At 38.0% G+C, this 18,835-nt stretch overlaps 1 protein-coding gene across 5 annotated transcripts in view; it reads right to left on the bottom strand.

Annotated features, from left to right (window-relative positions):
• The window catches only part of COL14A1 (collagen type XIV alpha 1 chain), a 219,066-nt gene that overhangs the window by 90,532 nt on the left and 109,699 nt on the right, over positions 1-18,835 (bottom strand). For all 5 annotated transcript variants that reach the window (XM_077167556.1, XM_077167558.1, XM_077167557.1 and 2 more), the window contains 2 exons: positions 5,502-5,648; positions 1,578-1,634 (listed from right to left, as the gene is read on the bottom strand). In XM_077167556.1, coding sequence (XP_077023671.1) covers positions 1,578-1,634; positions 5,502-5,648 — 204 coding nt within the window. The remainder of the gene's footprint in view (positions 1-1,577; positions 1,635-5,501; positions 5,649-18,835) is intronic.

Below are 18,835 nucleotides of genomic sequence, written 5' to 3'. Positions count from 1 at the left end.
AAAAATATTCTAACCTGAAAGTATTCTATAGTACCTGCATCAGAAAAGCCTGATTAGTAAATTCATCGATTAGGATTAAATTTTCAGTTCCATTGGTGAGAATAATGACAGCTATTGAGGATGAGGAAGGCAAAATGCATGGTTGAAAGATCAAAGAGTTTAGCATTCCAAGTAGAGTGAACAGCAATAAAAAAAAATGCAGATCACATAAGGTATGCATGGGGTTGTACATGCATACTGAGTTGTACAGTGTTGCTGTTGTGTAAGATGGTCTGGGAAAGGCTGTTGGCAAGTAGTTGATCACTGAAGACTTCACATGCTAGACTAGGAAGAAGGTTTAATTTTATTAGAATTCCTTACTGCCTCTTCTTTTCCTTGACCCTTCCATTCTTGGCAGTAGCTAATCCCATCGACTTTATGCCCCTATATGGTAGGAACAACTTAATTTTTTTTGCAGCTGTGATATGAAACAGCCACTTAAAAATGCGTGATGGGGGCAGGCCACGGTGGCTCAGCAGGCAGAGTTCTCACCTGCCAAGCCAGAGACCCGGGTTCGATTCCCGGTGCCTGCCCAGACAAAAAAAGATGAATGGACAAACTCTTCTTCCAATACACCCTTCCTTAATCCATCCTCCCCACTCTACCGAAGTTACCTTTCTCCAACATAGATTTCAGTTGCTCCCCCTCCTTTCTTTCAAACTTTCCATGACATGCCACTTCTTACAGGATAAAGCGAAAACTCCTTAATCTGCTACACAAACAACTTCAGAAATCTATCACCACCTTTTTCCCTGTGCCACACTAAGGCACTTCTAGTCTTTCCCGTTATTTACCTGTAAAGCTGTAAGACACACTCTTCAAAATGCAGATCAAATTCTCCTTTCTACTTCATGAACAATTAACCTACAGTGGCATTAACTGTCTCATTTCTGGGCTGCCACAGTATTTGTACAATATCCATGCTATAATTCATATCCTTGATTGGTAATTATCTAGGCAAGCACCATCTCTTTTGCAATACTGAGAGCAAGCAGAGAGCAGAAATCATGTACTATGGCATTCCAGAGTCTAGTATAGTGGCTTTGAGAACAATAGTAGAATTGATAAATGTTCATTACTTGAATTAAAAAAAAAACAACGATCAGGTCTCTGTTGGCAGGCTGGTAAGAAAGTTACTCCAATTGCACAGATAAGAGGTGGTGAGGAATGGTTGTGTTGAGGACAGAAAGAGACAACTGGAGGAGATAGTTTAGATAAAAGCTAGGGAACCTAAACCTTTGTCTATAGAATTATAAATTGGGTTCCCACTCACAAATTAGCTAACTGTTCTTCCTTGATGCACATTTACTACTCTGATATTTTCAACGAACTAAATATAAAGCCATTCTGTTAGAAAATCTATTCTCTGTGTACAGAGTCTATTACCAAATGGATATTTTCAGAGTTTGATAAGCATTCCTATCAAAGGGAAAAAGAAGTAGCACACTAAATATTAATACCTGGGTTTAAAAATGAACAAACAAAACCAGCACAAACTCTAAACGTAAAATCATTTCATTGCTGTATTATTCTTTTACCTTCTTTTGCTGGTGGAATGGTTGGCGGGAAAGTTGGTGGTTGTGTAGGTGGAGGTTCTGTACAGGAGAGGGAGAAAGAACGTCAATTAGCCACCTCATCTGCAGGGAAGAGAGGACGGTCATGGTGCAGTAACTCCTCGGAGGAGTCAATGATTTTGACAACTGACCTTTTCAAGAATTTAGTGACTACTATAAATCAGACACTGCCTGCGAAAACAGCTGTTTCTATCCCCTCATCCTCAGGCTTGAAATGCCATTTTGCCACAATTCCATTCACCCAGCAGGAGTCAGTGCAATCAAACTGTCAACTGCAAAGTGGCTCTAATGTTGATTTAAGGCAGAAATCCTGCCAGCCTTTTTCAGATCTCTTCTCTGGCTGCTTTCACACATACAATAAACTTCATTTCCATTCTGTCTAACCAAAGATTGACCATTAATCCTTGTTCAGTAGCACTTTCCCCCTTCGCATCCTGCATCTCCAGGATGATTTAAAGTTGTTCACCAGTGGAATTTTATTCACTCTCAATGCAGCTCAGATTGTATCTGGAAAATTTCTTTCAGTTCTGAGAACCAAATGAAAACATTGGCAAGTGGGTCCAGTTGGGTCAACCTGGAATCCATGCGGTATGTAGAAGATGGTTTGATTAAAGGATCTGGGAATTATTAGCTCACAGCAGTGTTTCTCATAACAGTTCATGTGACAAAGCCCTAAGAAGTTATGGTATCATTAGGTAAACATCATAACATATTATTTTATGAGATATTCATTTCTTTTTCCTATCTGACACTAAAGATTTAAGAAAAAAAGTAAGAAAAGTTTCATTATCCCATTTTGCTCCCTGCAAAGTGAGAAAATATTTTTACTTTGGTTTTCTTTAATAATAAATACCTACAGCATAGGTTGAGAATTATTGCATCAAGTAAAAGAAAATTAAGGGCCACCATAGAGAACAGAATTAGGACCAGTGCATGAAATTAAGGAGGGTATATTTCAGTTTAATATATGGGGCAACCCTTCACTAACCACAGCTATCCACAAGGGGATGTTCAGCCTGAGGAGATGGTAAGTACCAAAGAGCTGGAAGGATTTGATCTCAGGCAGACTGACCAATTTCTTGGAATGTGGTAAAGGGAATTCCTTCATTGGCAGGGAGGTCAGAAGAGAGAAATTTTCAGGTCTCTTCCAATTCTAAGATCCAATAAAAGAAAGTGATTTGACTAAAATGATTCAACATTTAAAAGAATGAAGTAACTCTCTATTACTGATATGGAAATATTTCTAAGACGCACTACTGAGTACTAAAGCAAGTGACAGTATGCCATGGTATGCTTCCATTTGACAAAAAATAGAAGATATGTATCGTCTCTCTCTATAAATATATATATTTACATACCACAGATAAAATTTCTTGAATGAGACCAAAATGGTAAAAATGGGTATTTCCAGAAAGGAGGAAAGTTGACATTCTACTTCATACTTTTCTATTACATTATTATAGACATGTATTACTTTTTTAAGGGAACGTTTTGAACTTAAAAAGTTTTAAAAGTAGGAAAATCTGAGAAATTCTAGCACTAAAGTCAGGATTGTGCAAATTTCTTCAAACACGGCTCAGGCTGGATTTATTTATCTTAAAATATGTGGGAATAATGGGTCCTTTTTATGATTGTGCACCTTCTTTAAAATTAAGGCATATACCAAGTCGGTCAATAAATCAAGAAGCAAACCAATGAGAGTCTAGGACAGCCAGATCAATACAATTGAATGAAATATCCGGTCAAAGAATCTCTTAGGAAAGAAGAGCCACAGGGAAGCGGTGATGAATGTTTATATTCTGCACGTGGCATACAGATGGTGGCGGTCTTTAAATATGTTAGGGCTGTCACGTAGGCCACACAAGGGTCTTAATCCGCATTGCTTCAGAAGGTTGGGGTAATGCCAATGGGTAGAAGCTACAAGAAGACAGATGTTCCCAACATAAGGAAAACATTTGCTTCATATTGGACAGCCCTGGGTAACAAACGGTTGTGGGGTTAGAGTTGAAGGGAGTAAAGGCAGACTAGGGATCCCAAATGTATATGCTTGCAGACGTCAGGCAAGGAACGAATATGAGCAAATCTGAAAGGAATGACAGCAAATTTGAGAATCACATGCAGTGTCTAAAGAGGCAGCAGTTACTTGGTTCCAGCTGATTGGCACCATGGAAATATGTGGGCCCTGTGTTGCCAGATCTTCTTAATTTCAAAAAAAAAAAAAAAAAATTTAACATTTAAGACAAAACAAAACAGAGCATGGCCCAAAGAAAATATGTCTGCTGGTGAGATCTAGTCTCACGGCTATGACTGTGTGACTTCCAAGAAAAATAATAATGGTGATGACAAGCTTGTTCAGTGAGATACAGGTTGGAAAGTTCTTTATCAGGCATTCTTTTATGAATCTTTACCACCATCATTGGGGTTAAGAAGGTAAATAGTTAATTTTACCAATGAGCCAAAAGAAACCACAATGCTAGTAAATGGCACAACAAAAGCCCCAACCTAGTTTGTTTGACTACAAATCTTCTGCCCTACCATATTCTTAATCAAAATGAAAGGTCCTATATCCATGGAATAGATGGAATTTTAATTAGCAATAGAGAGGAACAAACAACTGATACACTCTACAACATGGATGAACCACAAAAACATGCTAAGGGGGAGATGCCAGTTACAAAAGACTACTATTGCAAACTTCCATTTATACAAAATGTCCAGAAAAGGCAAATGTATGGTGAGAGAGCACAGATTGCCTGGAGCTGGAGATGGGACTAGGGATTGACTACAAATGGACACAAAGGAGCTATCGGGGGTGACGGAAATGTTTAAAACTGGATTGTAGTGATGGTAGCCAAACTCTTAATTTACTAAAAAATCACTGACTTATACACTTAGATGAATCTTATGGTATGTAAATTCTACCTCAGTAAAACTATAGCTCAGAGAGACATGTCTAACATGAAATGATGATTAGCCCAGTGTTATGAAATAAAACTTTTATATTGGAAAAATTACATGATTCAACTTATTAAGCTTTCAGACTCTGCTTTCGAAGGTCACACATCAATGATGACTTCTCTCTGCATGAGGAAGAGAGGCTAAAAGTCCTATCCAGAGCCAGATCGAACTTTCCAAATGTTATATACAAAATAAAGGGGGGCTACTAGGAGGCTCACCACGCACCACCTATTCAGATGTGAATCCTCAAGGTTTTCAAGTTTAAGTTCAAGATCCTTAGTTCCACACACAAATGTCTCCAAGAATTCACAACAGTGCAAACCATTCTAATGTTTGTGACCTTTAGGTCAGGAACACCTGATTAAAAGCCATTCCAAGAGGTTGGCACCCTCCTTGCTCTTTAAAACATGTAAAAAGTGCTCTGTTTTAATTTTATATTTTGCCTTTCCCTTCCGTGCATCAGATCTGCAGCCAATTTGGAAGAAGCATAAGACTCTCTTAAGCAGGCGATAACTCTAGGGTCAGCGAGTCCAAACCTCTTGGCTCCATTCCCACCCTCAGTGCCATGGTAATGTGCCATTGTTTTAATGTCAGGACCTAGTCCTTAAACTCCATTTTACACTCCACACACCACAAATGCTCTTTGTGAATATAGATCATAATATAAGTCATTGTTTCCAGCACTTTGCATCCTATGGCCTTAGAATCCACTGTGAAACATACATGGAGGACGGAAAAAAGCATGCCAATGACATCAATGGACACATGCTATGAATTCTGAGGCTGGATAAGAAGAGGAAAACTTGTATTACATCTAGTCCTGGGCAGCAAATAGCTTATAATTCTCTAAATGAATAAGGTTCTCAAAACCAACAGGTTCCCTAAAATACTGTTTGTTCATGGGGCCAGGAGAGAATATGCTTCACTTACGTGTTTTCTCCATTATGCTCACAGCGGGTCCCTCAATCTCTTGGTGCTTTGTATAGACACTGATTTTATATTCTGAATCAGGCTGAAGTCCATAAAAGCAATGCCTGTTTGTTCCTCCACCCACAGTGGCTTCTTGATTCTTCGTATCTGCATCGAATACAAAATAAAACGCACATGTATGATAGTTTTTAAAGAATAGCCAACACTAAATGATTTGCTTCTAAAATGCTTAATATGCATGGCCTATATCAGATAAGTCCAGAAAGAATTATATTTGTTTGAGGTAATGTATCTGTTTCTAAAGAGTTAATATATCCACTGATTTTTTAACATTGAAAATCACATTTTTAAAGGTACAATAAAAGAAACTTACTATTAAAAAATAACTGAGTCATTGCTCTATTGAATGGAGAATTATTAATGTACATAACTAAATGCATAGATTTTAACTGATATGTTGGACAGATAAGGACATGATTGTATTTATTTTTTTAAAATCAGAAATGCCTTTTATTCAACCTGAGTCTCCATGTTTCTAACCAAATGATTAACAATTGTCAAAAAAGGAAACAGCCTTTAGCCTCTGTACAACCTATTACCACTCTACAGGAAGCTCAGGGGATTCTTTTCTAGACAATTTCTAAAGACCAAGCATGGAGTTAGAAATTATAGAGTCTAGGTAATCCCCATGTCTTGTGGACAGGAGGTAGGCTTTTAGAAGCTCAGAAGCTTCATCCTATATATCCAGGATGATTTAAAAAGCTCCTACAAATTCAGACAAGAACTTGGAGCAGGACTGGCAGCCAAGAAGCCAGGGAGCCGACAGACTGCCTGATTTCCTCTCTGCCAGTTGTGACTTTTAACTGACACCACAATTTCTTTCAATTGCAACTGCAAAGGAGATCCTTAGGGACCTCTGAGGAGTCACCCCAAATTCCCTGGATCTACTTTGGTAATCCTTTTTCTCTTAAAATCATAACTCCTGACAAAGCTAAGGGTAGAATTTCTGGCTTTCTGCAGTCACCATGTTTTTCAAGTGCAATTTGAAATAACAGAACATTACTTTCATAGAGAAACATTTTCCTATATATGTCCATTCACATGTTATTTTCACTTGAAAGAGGGAGCAAGTTTCAACCACTATGTGCAACTTGACATGATGCACAAAGGAGGAAATAATCAGGGTGCTAACACCATATATGCCATGGGATACAGATTCCAGACTTCTTAGTTCCACGTTCTTTCTGTTCTACTCAGGAGCCATCTTACATAGAGAGAAATCCAGGTGGCATCTTCTCTGTCTTCTCCATCATGGCAGAAGGCACAAAGAACTTTGGAGGCCTGTGAAACTGCTGCCTTTATTCATTCTCACATCCATAGCAAAATTGCTCTGTCCCTCCTAGAGGTATTAGTGCTGGCCCTTGGGTCTGGAGCCTGGGAAGCTAGATTCATTATATTAATCATTTCCTTAGGGATTACTATTTACCGGATCCTATGCTTGATACTTAACAATAAAAAGCAAGAACAGTGATAATAATAGCCAACATTTAATGAGTATGTACTATGTGTCAGACACTACTCTAAGGATTTTATATGTAATAACCATTTGCTCCTCATAACATTTATAATCATCTCCAATCTAAAGCCAAGAATCCGAGGGCCAGAAAAATTAGTAATTTGCCCAAGTTCATAACAGTAAGTAGAAGAACTAAGAATTAAATGGAGAACTCTAAATCCCAAGTCTCAGAATATGTTGTTTTAGTTTGCATTAAAATATTGAAATAAAGTAAATGAAATACATAGCCTTTCAAAATGAAACAATTTGAGATCTGCTAAGTGCCTATTACAATAGCAAACATGTGGACTAGAGGAGATCAGCTGAGAATTCCTGCTGACTTGGTGTTTTAGTCTCCACTGGACACAGAGCTGTCTACTTTGGTAGCTACAATTACTGGACATTTTCAAATAGGTCTTCCTTCATAGGTTGTAGAGTTTATTTTTTACCACATTGGATAGTAGGTTAAAAGGAAGAATCACTGCTACCTTGAAAAGACCAATTAGGCAAATTTGAGTCAAGATTGATTTGATCCATAAATTGCATCCATTGGACCAAAGTCTTATAAAGCCTTCATTTTAGGAATTTAAAAACAAATGTTAAACATTGCATTGGTTAATACTTTAAACACAGATTTTATTGGTTAAAAAGTACTATCTACTCCTGCAAAATGTCACTCGCTGAGCTTTTTAAAAATAAATAAAATATAAAAACAGACTAGATGATTTTTCAGGGCAAAATGTAAAAATCAAGTACCATTTTTTGCCCATTTAGAAACTACAACACTTGGTTAAATTTCAATATATATCTTAATATGCACATGTCAGAACATAATATATGTCTGTCAAACATCAGAATAAAAGTGATATATGTCATGCTAAATTTTGTTTATGGAAAAATCCTAATTATTAAAAAAGCATAATTTGCATCAAAGAACTTCATCAAGAAAGTAGAAAGACAGCCTACACAATGGGAGACAATATTTGGAAACGACACATCAGATAAAGGTCCAGTATCCAGAATTTATAAAGAGATTGTCCAACTCAACAACAAAAAGACAGCCAACCCAATTACAAAATGGGAAAAAGACTTGAACAGACACCTATCAGAAGAGGAAATACAAATGGCCAAAAGGCACATGAAGAGATGCTCAATGTCCCTGGCCATTAGAGAAATGCAAATCAAAACCACAATGAGATATCATCTCACACCCACTAGAATGGCCATTATCAACAAAACAGAAAATGACAAGTGCTGGAGAGGATGCGGTGAAAGAGGCACACTTATCCACTGTTGGTGGGAATGTCAAATGGTGCAACCACTGTGGAAGGCAGTTTGGCAGTTCCTCAAAAAGCTGAATATAGAATTGCCATACGACCCAGCAATACCATTGCTGGGAATCTACTCAAAGGAATTAAGGGCAAAAACTCAAACGGACATTTGCACACAATGTTTATAGCAGCGTTATTTACAATTGCAAAGAGATGAAAACAGCCAAAATGTCCATCAACAGACGAGTGGCTAAACAAACTGTGGTATATACATACAATGGAATATTATGCAGCTTTAAGACAGGATAAACTTATGAAGCATGTAATAACATGGATGGACCTAGAGAACATTATGCTGAGTGAGTCTAGCCAAAAACTAAAAGACAAATACTGTATGGTCCCAATGATGTGAATCGACATTCGAGAATAAACTTGGAATATGTCATTGGTAACAGAGTCCAGCAGGAGTTAGAAACAGGGTAAGATAATGGGTAATTGGAGCTGATGGGATACAGACTGTGCAACAGGACTAGATACAAAAACTCAAAAATGGACAGCACAATAATAACTAATTGTAAAGTAATCATGTTAAAACACTGAATGAAGCTGCATCCGAGCTATAGGTTTTTGTTTTGTTTTGTTTTTACTATTATTACTTTTATTTTTTTCTCTATATTAACATTCTATATCTTTTTCGGTTGTGTTGCTAGTTCTTCTAAACCGATGCAAATGTACTAAGAAACGATGATCATGCATCTATGTGATGATGTTAAGAATTACTGATTGCATATGTAGAATGGTATGATTTCTAAATGTTGGGTTAATTTCTTTTTTTCCGTTAATTAATTTAAAAAAAGCATAATTAAGTTAAAGCCATTTGTTATATGGAATGTGAAATATATTTTTACATATTGTGATTATTATTAAAGAGTTTCAAGAGTGAACTTCATAATCTTTAAAATATATTTGTCAAGAACAAAATACTATTTTGAATTTCTCTGTCATATACCACGCAAAAATGATGAAATAAAAGTTTTAAGTTATTGGGAAATTATATATTACAGTGAAAGAGTCGTCCAGTAAAAAGAGTTTGGTTAAGGCCCTGGCCTGATCAAGATGGCAGGGTGAGAAGCTTCAAGGTCCATTCCCATCCACCCACGGAATTTAAACAACCAGTAAGAACTGACAGAAACATCTTTCTCAAAGCATCAGAGAACAATTAAAAGAAATGCATAATACGGAGCACATCAAACCAAGTAAAAGCAGTAGGATCTTGTGACACCTTGGTTGTCCTCTCCTCCAACACTCACCAGTCAATCTGCGCCAACTGTGCATGGACCCCTGGTCTCGGTTACAGGGGGAGCAGAGTAACTTTTGTGTACATATAGGGAACATATATATCTGTCCCAATCTTTCTGGTGGTGGCCTGAGGAATTCAGCACCCCAGAACTTGTTCTGCATGTAGAAGACAGCTCAAAGAACACAGAGAGCTCTCCAATAGAATGCTCTGGGAGATCAGTCAAGTCATGCTAACAGGCAAGGGACTGTTGACTATAAGACATAGGAAACTATTTTCTAGGGAAGAGGGGCCATCTGTATACATGTAAACACAGGAATTCTTAGACAATATAAATAGTCCCAAGACAAGATGCATTCACAGAAAGAATCAGAGAGGTCTCTAAGCTTTGGCCCCAAGACATGCTCTAAACCCACTGAAATAAGCTCTGACTTGTCATTCACCCAAGTTAATCAGCAAAGACTAAGGAAAGCTTTTTTTTCCCTTCTTCTTTTTCTTTTTTTTAACTCCAGGCATTCAAGAAAATCTCTGTCATAAAGCTAGCTGGATAAAAGCTCAAAGAACAGATACCTTAGAGTCTAAATTTCAGTGATGATACATTAAAATACAAAAATGAACAGCTTTCAACAAAAGATTACATAACATATAAAGAAACAAACTGATGACCCAGGCAAAGGAGAAAATTAAAGCATTAGACACAATCAATGAGGAGGATGAGAATTGGGATTCCAGATAGAGATGTTTAAAAAAATGAAGAGTTAAAGGAAAACATGGACAAAGAACTAAAGAAAATCCGGAAAATAAGAGGTGAACACAAAGAGACTATCAATAGACATATGGGAATTATGAAAATAAACCAAATGGAGCTGAAGACCATAGGAACAGAAATTAATAATTCCCTACTGAGGTTCAACATCAGATTGAAGCTGCAGAAGAATGAATCAGTGAATTTGAAGCTAAGACCACTGAAATCATCCAGTCTGAGGAGCAGAAAGAAAAAAGAAGGAAGAAAAATGAACAGGGCCTGGTGTGTGGGACACCATCAAATATCCCCATATATGCATTGTGGAAGTCACAAATGGGGAGGAGAGAATGGGGCAGAGAGACTAGTCAAAGAAATTATGGCTAAAAACTTGCCAAATTTAATGAAAGACATGAATATAAATATCCAAGATGCCCCACAAACTCTTAACAGGATAGTCCTAAGTAGACCCACGTAATACCTTGTTATAATCAAACTATCAAATGCCAAAGATAGAGAATTCTAAAAGCTGCAAGAGAAAAGCAATGTGTCACATCCAAGGGAGACTTAATAAAATTAAGTACCTATTTTTACTGGAAACCATGGAGCCAAGAAAACATTGGGAAGATATATTTAAAGTGTTGAAAGCAAAATATTCCCAACCAGGTATTCTATATCTTGACAAATTGTTCCTTAAAAATGACAGAAGGGTTAAGACATTCCCAGATAAGCAAAAGCTGAGGTACAACAGCACCACAACCAGCCCTGTAGGAAATGCTAAATAGAGTTCTGTAGCTTGAAAGGAAAGGATATTAGACAATGGACTAAAGCCACCTGAATAAATAAAGATCTCTGGTAAAGATAATCACACGGATAAATATGAATACTAGTGTTCTAGTTAGTAAGATGCCAAAATGCAATATACCAGAAATGGAATGGTTTCTTAAATGGATAAAGGGAAGATTCTGGAAGAGTGATGAGGAGCCTGATAGAGAATGCCTAGAATGCTTTAAAGAGACTGTTGGTAGAAATGTGGACTTGAAAGATATCTCTGACATGGCTCTAGACAGAAATGCGGCATGTGTTATTGCAAACTGGAAGGAAAGTGATTCTTGCTTTAAAGTGGCAAGTGGTTTTGGCTGAAAAGCAGATATTAAAAGCCAAGAACTTGGATAGTTAGCAGAAGAAATGTCCAAACCAATGTGGAAAGTGCAGCCTGGCTTCTCCCTGCAGCTTATAGTGAAATGTGACAGGAAAGAGATAAGCTGAAAATTGAACTCTTGGGTATAAAGAAACCAGAAATTGATGGTCTGGAAAATTCTAGGCTTCCAGAAATGGAGACCTTAGAGAATAGTGCCCCACATGAGGATTTAACCAAACATGGAACCAGTCAGCCATTTCTGAAAAAGCCAGGATTGGAGATGGAGTTATCCAGGAAGGATTTGTGGAAAGTCCTTTTGTCTGATAGGCATAATACCAGCCTATTGCATGGGAAACCAACAAGAGTATGGTGGGATCTATATAAACATAACCACTGTCAGCCTGGACTAAGAGAGGCAAAAAAGGGACACTCTGAAGGAAAAATAACATCAGAGACAGAATTATGGAAGCTAAGGTCTGAAGTCAAGAAAACACTGGCCAGGACAGTGGACCCACCCAAGCACTTGGAGAGAGTGAGTTTGCCCTGAAGGCAGAGGGTAGGCCTTCCATCTCGCTGTAGTAGAAGAGTTGTGCCACCTCAAGGCTTGGAGAGGGTGGAGCACATTCCTTAGGGATTGGGGAGAGCCTGGTTGCTATCCCATCGTTCTGCAGTGGGTGAACCTGTGCCCCAGAGACGGCAGAGAGCCTGGGTGTGGTCCCAATGCTTGGAGAGGGTAGAGTCAAGAAAAAAGCTGTCTCCCCAATGTTCCCCAAGGTTGCGTTCGGAGAGAGGTAGGCCACTGCACTGGCCCTTGGAAAGGGTGGGACTGTTGTTTTCTAAAGCCCTGAAGATAATAACTCTCAGACTTTAAAATCTAATGGAGTTTGCCCTGCAGGTCTCCAGAACTGTATGGGTCCAGTGACTCCTGTGTTCCTTCCAATTCTTCTCTATGGAAATGAGGATATGTATCCCATGATTGCACCTTCTTTGTATATTAGCAGCAGATAACTTGCTATGAGTTTTACAGGTCCAGAGCCAGAGGAGAATTTTGCATTAAGATAGATCATGCTGATAGTTGACTTTGATAAGATTATGTAGTGTTTCTGATTTTGTACTGTATTTGTATTGTTACTGAAATGGTTCAAGGCTTTGTGATATTGTGATGGAATGAATGTACTTTACATTTGGAATGAACATGTCTTTTGGGGGTCCAAAGGGTGGAATGTACCCATTTGAAACTATTATGTACCCAAGAAAAGTCATGTCCTTTAACCCTCATTCAATACTGCTGGGTGAAACCTTTTTTATCATTTCCATGGAGATGTGACCCACTCAATGTGGGTGATAACTTTTGATTAGACGGTTTTCCTGAAGATATGTCTCCACGTATTCAAGGTGGGGTTGCTCACAGGAACCCTTAAAGAGGGAATCATTTTGGAAAAAGCTTTAGAGCCACCAGAACCAACATTGCCCATGCAACCAGAGACCTTTGAATATGAAGAAGGAAAACACCCCCTAGGGAGCTTCATGAAACAAAAAGCCAGGAGAGAAAGCTAGAAGACATCTCCATGTGCCCTCCAGCTGACAGAGAAATCCCGAACTTCATTTGCCTTTCTTGAGTGAAGATAACCTCTTTCGGTGCCTTAATTTGGACATTTTCATGGCCTTAGAACTGTAAACTTGCAACTTAATAAATTCTGGCTTTTTAGAAGCTGCTCTGTTTCTGGTGTATCACGTTCCAGCAGCTTTCAAACTAAAATAATTAGTACTATTATACCTTTTTATTTGTAACTCACCTTTTTTAAAAATTGTTTTAATTTTATTTTTTTAAATACCAAAAAACATGTAACAAACGCAAACATTCCTCTTTTGATCATTCCGTTCTACAAATATAATCAGTAATTCACAATATCATCACATAGTTGCATATTCATCATCATGATCATTTCTTGGAACATTTGCATCTATTCAGGAAAAGAAATAAAACAAAAACAGGAAAAAAATTTGTACATCCCATACCCCTTACCCCTCTCTTTCATTGATCAGTAGCATTTCAAACTAAATTTATTTTAACTTTTGTTCCCCCTATTATTTATTTTTATTCCATATGTTCTACTTGTCTGTTGACAAGGTGGATAAAAGGAGCATCAGACACAAGGTTTTCACAATCACACAGTCACATTGTGAAAGCTATATCCTTATATAATCATCATCAAAAAACATGGCCATTGGAACACAGCTCTACACTTTTAGGCAGTTCCCTCCAGCCTTTCCATTACATCTTGAATAACAAGGTGATATCTACTTAATGCGTAAGAATAACCTCCAGGATAACCTCTCGACTCTGTTTGGAATCTCTCAGCCATTGACACATTGTCTCATTTCACTCTTTCCCCTTTTGGTCAAGAAGGTTTTCTCAATCCCTTGATGCTGAGTCTCAGCTCACTCTAGGGTCTTTTCCAATCCCTTGATGCTGAGTCTCAGCTCATTCTAGGACTTCTGTCCCATGTTGCCAGGAAGGTCCACACCCTTGGGAGTCATGTCCCATGTAGACAGGGGGAGGGTGGTGAGTTTGCTTGTTGTGTTGGCTGGACAGAGAGGCCACATCTGAGCAACAAAAGAGGCTCTCTTGGGGGTGACTCTTAGGCCTAATTTTAAGTAGGCTTGACCTATCCTTTGTGCAGTTACGTTTCATATGAACAAACCCCAAGATTGTGGGCTCAGCCTATAGCTTTGGTTGTCCACACTGCTTGTGAGAATATCAAGAATTCAACTTGGGGAGGTTGAATTTTCCCCTGTTCTCACCATTCCCTGAAGAGGACTTTGCAAATACTTTTCCACTCACTGATCAAATCACTCTGGGATTCATCGGGGCATCAACCTGGACAAACCAACAAAATCTCATGTCCTACCCAAGGTTCCATGTACTTATGGTGTGTAACTCACTTTTGACGTCCTACAGCATCTAAAAGGAAAATGCACAACACGTAATGAAAAACCAATGGTTTTGGACTCATATGGTATAAAACTGTACTTTGCGGCAAAGAACTCCATAAAGGTTTGGGCTTGGGGGCTGTATAGGAACATAATTTATGTGTGCTATTGAAGTTAAGCTGGTATCAAATCAAACGGCATTATTATAGTTTTAAGATGTTCAATTTAAGCCCCGTGGTAACCACAAAGAAAATATCAGAGAATATGCAAACTTACAGACTCAGAAAGTGGAGTACAAGCAGGAGTGGGGAGAAGAGGCCATGGGGAGTTCATGCATGATGAGTATAGTGTTTCTGTTGGTGTGAAAGGAAAATTCTAGTAATGGGTGACCATAGGGCACTGCAACACTGAATGTGAATCATCCCAATGATTGGGATACTTGGGGGAGATTGGGATGGGAATATTTATGTTTTATCTATGTTTCCTCAATTAAAAAATAAGAAAAGAAAGGGAAGCTAAAGATACAATAACAATTAAATGTAAAATGTGATACTGGATGGGATCTAAGAATGGAGGAGCAAAGGCTCCAAAGAGCATTGCTGGACCACGAGGAAAAAATGGAATATAAAATTCAAGCTTTAGATCTATGTCAAATTTCATGAGCTTGAAAACTGCACTTAAGGTGATTACATAAGTGAATTTCTTGTCCACATGAAATGTATATGGGCGTATTATGTGTTGTAGGAATACAATACATGCAACCTGCTCTCAAATGTTCAGAAAACGATAGATAGATGACAGGTAGATAGAGAGAGAGAGAGAGGTGGGGTGGGGGGGAGATGATAGAGTGAAAGGTGGCAAAATGTTAAAATTGGTGGATCTGGGTAAATGGGTTATTAGAGTTCTCCCTATGAGGTTAGTATTATTTTTGCAACTGCCCTGTAAGCTTGAAATTATTTCAAACTAAAAATCTTAAAAGAAAAGAAAAATAAAGTTGGTTAGACCCTGTGCTCTGCTTTGCTGATGTTCAAGTTCAGTCTGTGGTTAAAACTGCTTCTTTCTGGTCCCTAACCACCTCAGCAGTCTCCTGGAAGCTTCTGTGAGCCCCGTGCAATACAAACATTTCCTAAACCCTATACATGGATTATAGTTGTGTATCATCACAAAAGTTTTCAAGGACTCTCCAGGAATCAATTCTAGAAATGTGGTTTTCTCTTACTTCCTCTATTTTTCGTGGATGCTCATGCACTTTACACACCCTTGTAAGTAGAATATAAGTGGAAAATCTACTAAACCATTGGAAAACTGGAACAGACAGTAAAATTAATGGGAAGCAGTATCGGTTTGGTTACCAATACCAACAAAGAGGGGTTCCATGATTTGGGGGTGCACCCATGTTGCTTTTGGCATGTATGAGTCAGGTCTAATGGTTTGGCCTTAAAGGAAAACATCTGAACTAGTCAAATGATGACTAATTTCCTCAACTCCTTGTGCCAAAAGCAGTTAGTTTATTTTTTTGGAAGGGGGGGGGGTAGGAACTTCTGTCTTTATTTATGCATTTGCTGTCATGAAGCAAGGCTAAATATTTTCTCTAGATTATTATCAGAGTAATAATCATGCCACCAACTTGACTCACAAGGTGTCCTATGAATAATGAGATCCATAAGTGAAGGATACTCAAGATCCAGGAAACTACTCTGCTGGAATTTTTTGACATAAATATAGGTCTCTCAAATACTCTGATCTCCAATTTCTTAATCTTGAGAATAGATTTCCCTTCATATCATCTTTTTTTTCCAGATTCTGGTCCCCAGTAAGGGGAACTGCACCACTATGGTGCAATTCTCTGTCCTAGGGAATGACTGATACCACAAAATTGACATTTCAACATTTACAGATTGAAGACATGTGTAGCATACTTTGAACCCTTTTCTAGGATGCTAGAAAGAAATTCATCAATTTATGAGAATTAGAGAGGGAATACAGTATTTGGGGCCATGGGTCACGTAAATACTTGAACTTAAAGGAAAACTATTTGCCTAACCTCAGTTGCTGAATCAATTTAAAAAATGCTGGAAAGAGGAACATCTGAGGATTCAGAGCATCCTCAGAACTAATGGAAGCTGTTATAGCACTGAGTTACTCAAGACCAACCAAAAGTCTCTCACTTTGGACTGTCCTGGAATTAACCAAAAATCTACAATTTAATTTGGCAAGTGCGGATGACTGACTCAAAAGCAGATTCTATTTCTGTCTCTCCTGAGATGATCTTGTTCTTCTGGCAATCTTTATTTCTTTTTCTTTCTTGGCTATAAAAATGCCATAATATTTACATGGGTAGAGGACATCTGTTGTTTTGGCCTGTATCTAGTCCCTCTTTTTTAGACCCATTTCTCCCCCCATTCTTGATCTTTAAGGTTTGGAGAGGACTAAATATCCTCCCGCCAGATTCATGTGTAGGAGGCAACAAAGTCTGACCCGTTGGTTTATTGCATGACCTGGGACTCAATGACAGGTTTAGGGGCATATGACCCGATCCAGACCAATGTCACTCAGTTCCTGGACTTTAGTTGGGACTATTGAGAAAGAAGCTGTCTTTTCATGAAGACTGTTAAGGTTGGAGGATGCAGTTCTGGGGCCAGCTCATAGTGCCAAAGCAGAGCAATGGAGCAAGACTTAATCTGGATGATATTAAACACCTCAATCCTGATGTGCCTGAAACCACACAGTACTCCTGGACTTCTTAACATATCAGTCAATTGATTGACCCATTGCTTAACTCATCTTCAACTGGGTTTCAGCCATTCACTAATAAACCAAAAATCCTGAGTGATAGACCCTGGCTACTTTATTCACAAGATCTTTGGAAATTTGTAGATATTACCTCAGTTAATAGCCTCAAAAGAAGTTATTTTAGAGAAACTGAAGCTCAGAGAAGAAAGCAGACCAGCAATTGTGGTTATAACAAAGGTCTCTTCACTGACTTCATCTCAGAGTAACTCTTTCATCTCAAAGGTGCACATAACAAGGCCATGGAAATGTTTTTAAAAAACGGAAAAAACAACCTACGGTTGGAAATGTTTTTAAAAAACGGAAAAAACAACCTACGGTAGGAATTTGGCAGAGGCAGGCAAAAATAGGCCACTCCAGAGTAAAGCTTTTTCCCAAACATGGAGAAATTGGATTCCATTCATCCTTACTACCTCTTCTGATTGGGATGGAAGGACTGAAATTTCTGCAGAGGCAGCCCAGGTAACTAATGGAAAATACTGCCCAGTGTAAACAGTTGGGCTGTGGGACTACCTGACCGTGGAGGAGTGGTCATCTCACCACAAGTCCTGCAAAGGATGGTGACCACATTTCTTTTCAAGATAAAACAACTCAACTTTCTCCACTCAATGGTAGACTCTTCCATGATCCAAGTTCTATAACTCAAAAAATATCTAACCTTCTCCACTTTCACCTCTATACTCCTCCCCCTAAACACTCCTTTTTATCAGCTAGAATCTGTTGATGTCCAGTGATTAATAATATTAAGTGAGACAAGTGAGTGAATGAGATAGAGGCTAATTAGGCTCATAACTTCCTTAGCTATAAATGTCAGTGAGAATAAACTGAATGGCACTTCTGTTCATTCGTGTTTAATTGAGACTATTGCAGCTCAGTCAAAGAGGTTTCTGGTAGCCTGCATGTAAAACTGAGGGAGTAAAAGTGAGCTTAACTTGAAGATAAGAAAATGTGGACTCATTTTTGCCAGCACAGGTATTGGCTCCAAAGAGAGTACATTGAGATTTTAGATTACCAGACCAATGTTTTCAGGCACATCAACAATATCCTATGTTAAGAATTCAAATGCTGTTTCACATATATGCTAAATTAAAAGCATGTTAGTTTAAAAACACTTATGGTTTTCACTAATTCCAATGATAAAACCAGTTTTGAAACATCTTTATGTCATTCTATATAATAATAATTTTTGTGAAAGACAATAGATATTCACAGGGCCTTCTGTCCTTACATTGCAACTTCTTAAATCATATAAAAGGATAAAAATTATTGTGGGGTAATTTAGGACTGTGCTACTTATATTAAGTTTTGTATTAAAGGCAAACTATGAAAAAGTATGATTTAGCCATTCTTATAAAGATAAATGAAGTATAATTCTTTAAGATTTTCTATTTGTTTCTTGAATAGTTGCATTTCTTTCATCTACTTCCACTAAAGTATCCCATAAATCATACTCATACAATCACAAAATCCACATGACTTGACCTAACTTTCTCTTCCTAAATATTTATTCTGGATTAAAGCCACTCCCTTATGTTTAGTCAATGTCATGCTGAAGGGACCCATGCATTAAATACAGGGAATCAGGGAAGGAAGTTGCGGCTTAG

The sequence above is a fragment of the Tamandua tetradactyla genome, chromosome 6 (assembly GCF_023851605.1).
Source record: "Tamandua tetradactyla isolate mTamTet1 chromosome 6, mTamTet1.pri, whole genome shotgun sequence".
NCBI lineage: Eukaryota > Metazoa > Chordata > Mammalia > Pilosa > Myrmecophagidae > Tamandua > Tamandua tetradactyla.
Note: the sequence above shows the minus strand (reverse complement) of the source record. Positions and strands in the feature narration are given on the sequence as shown.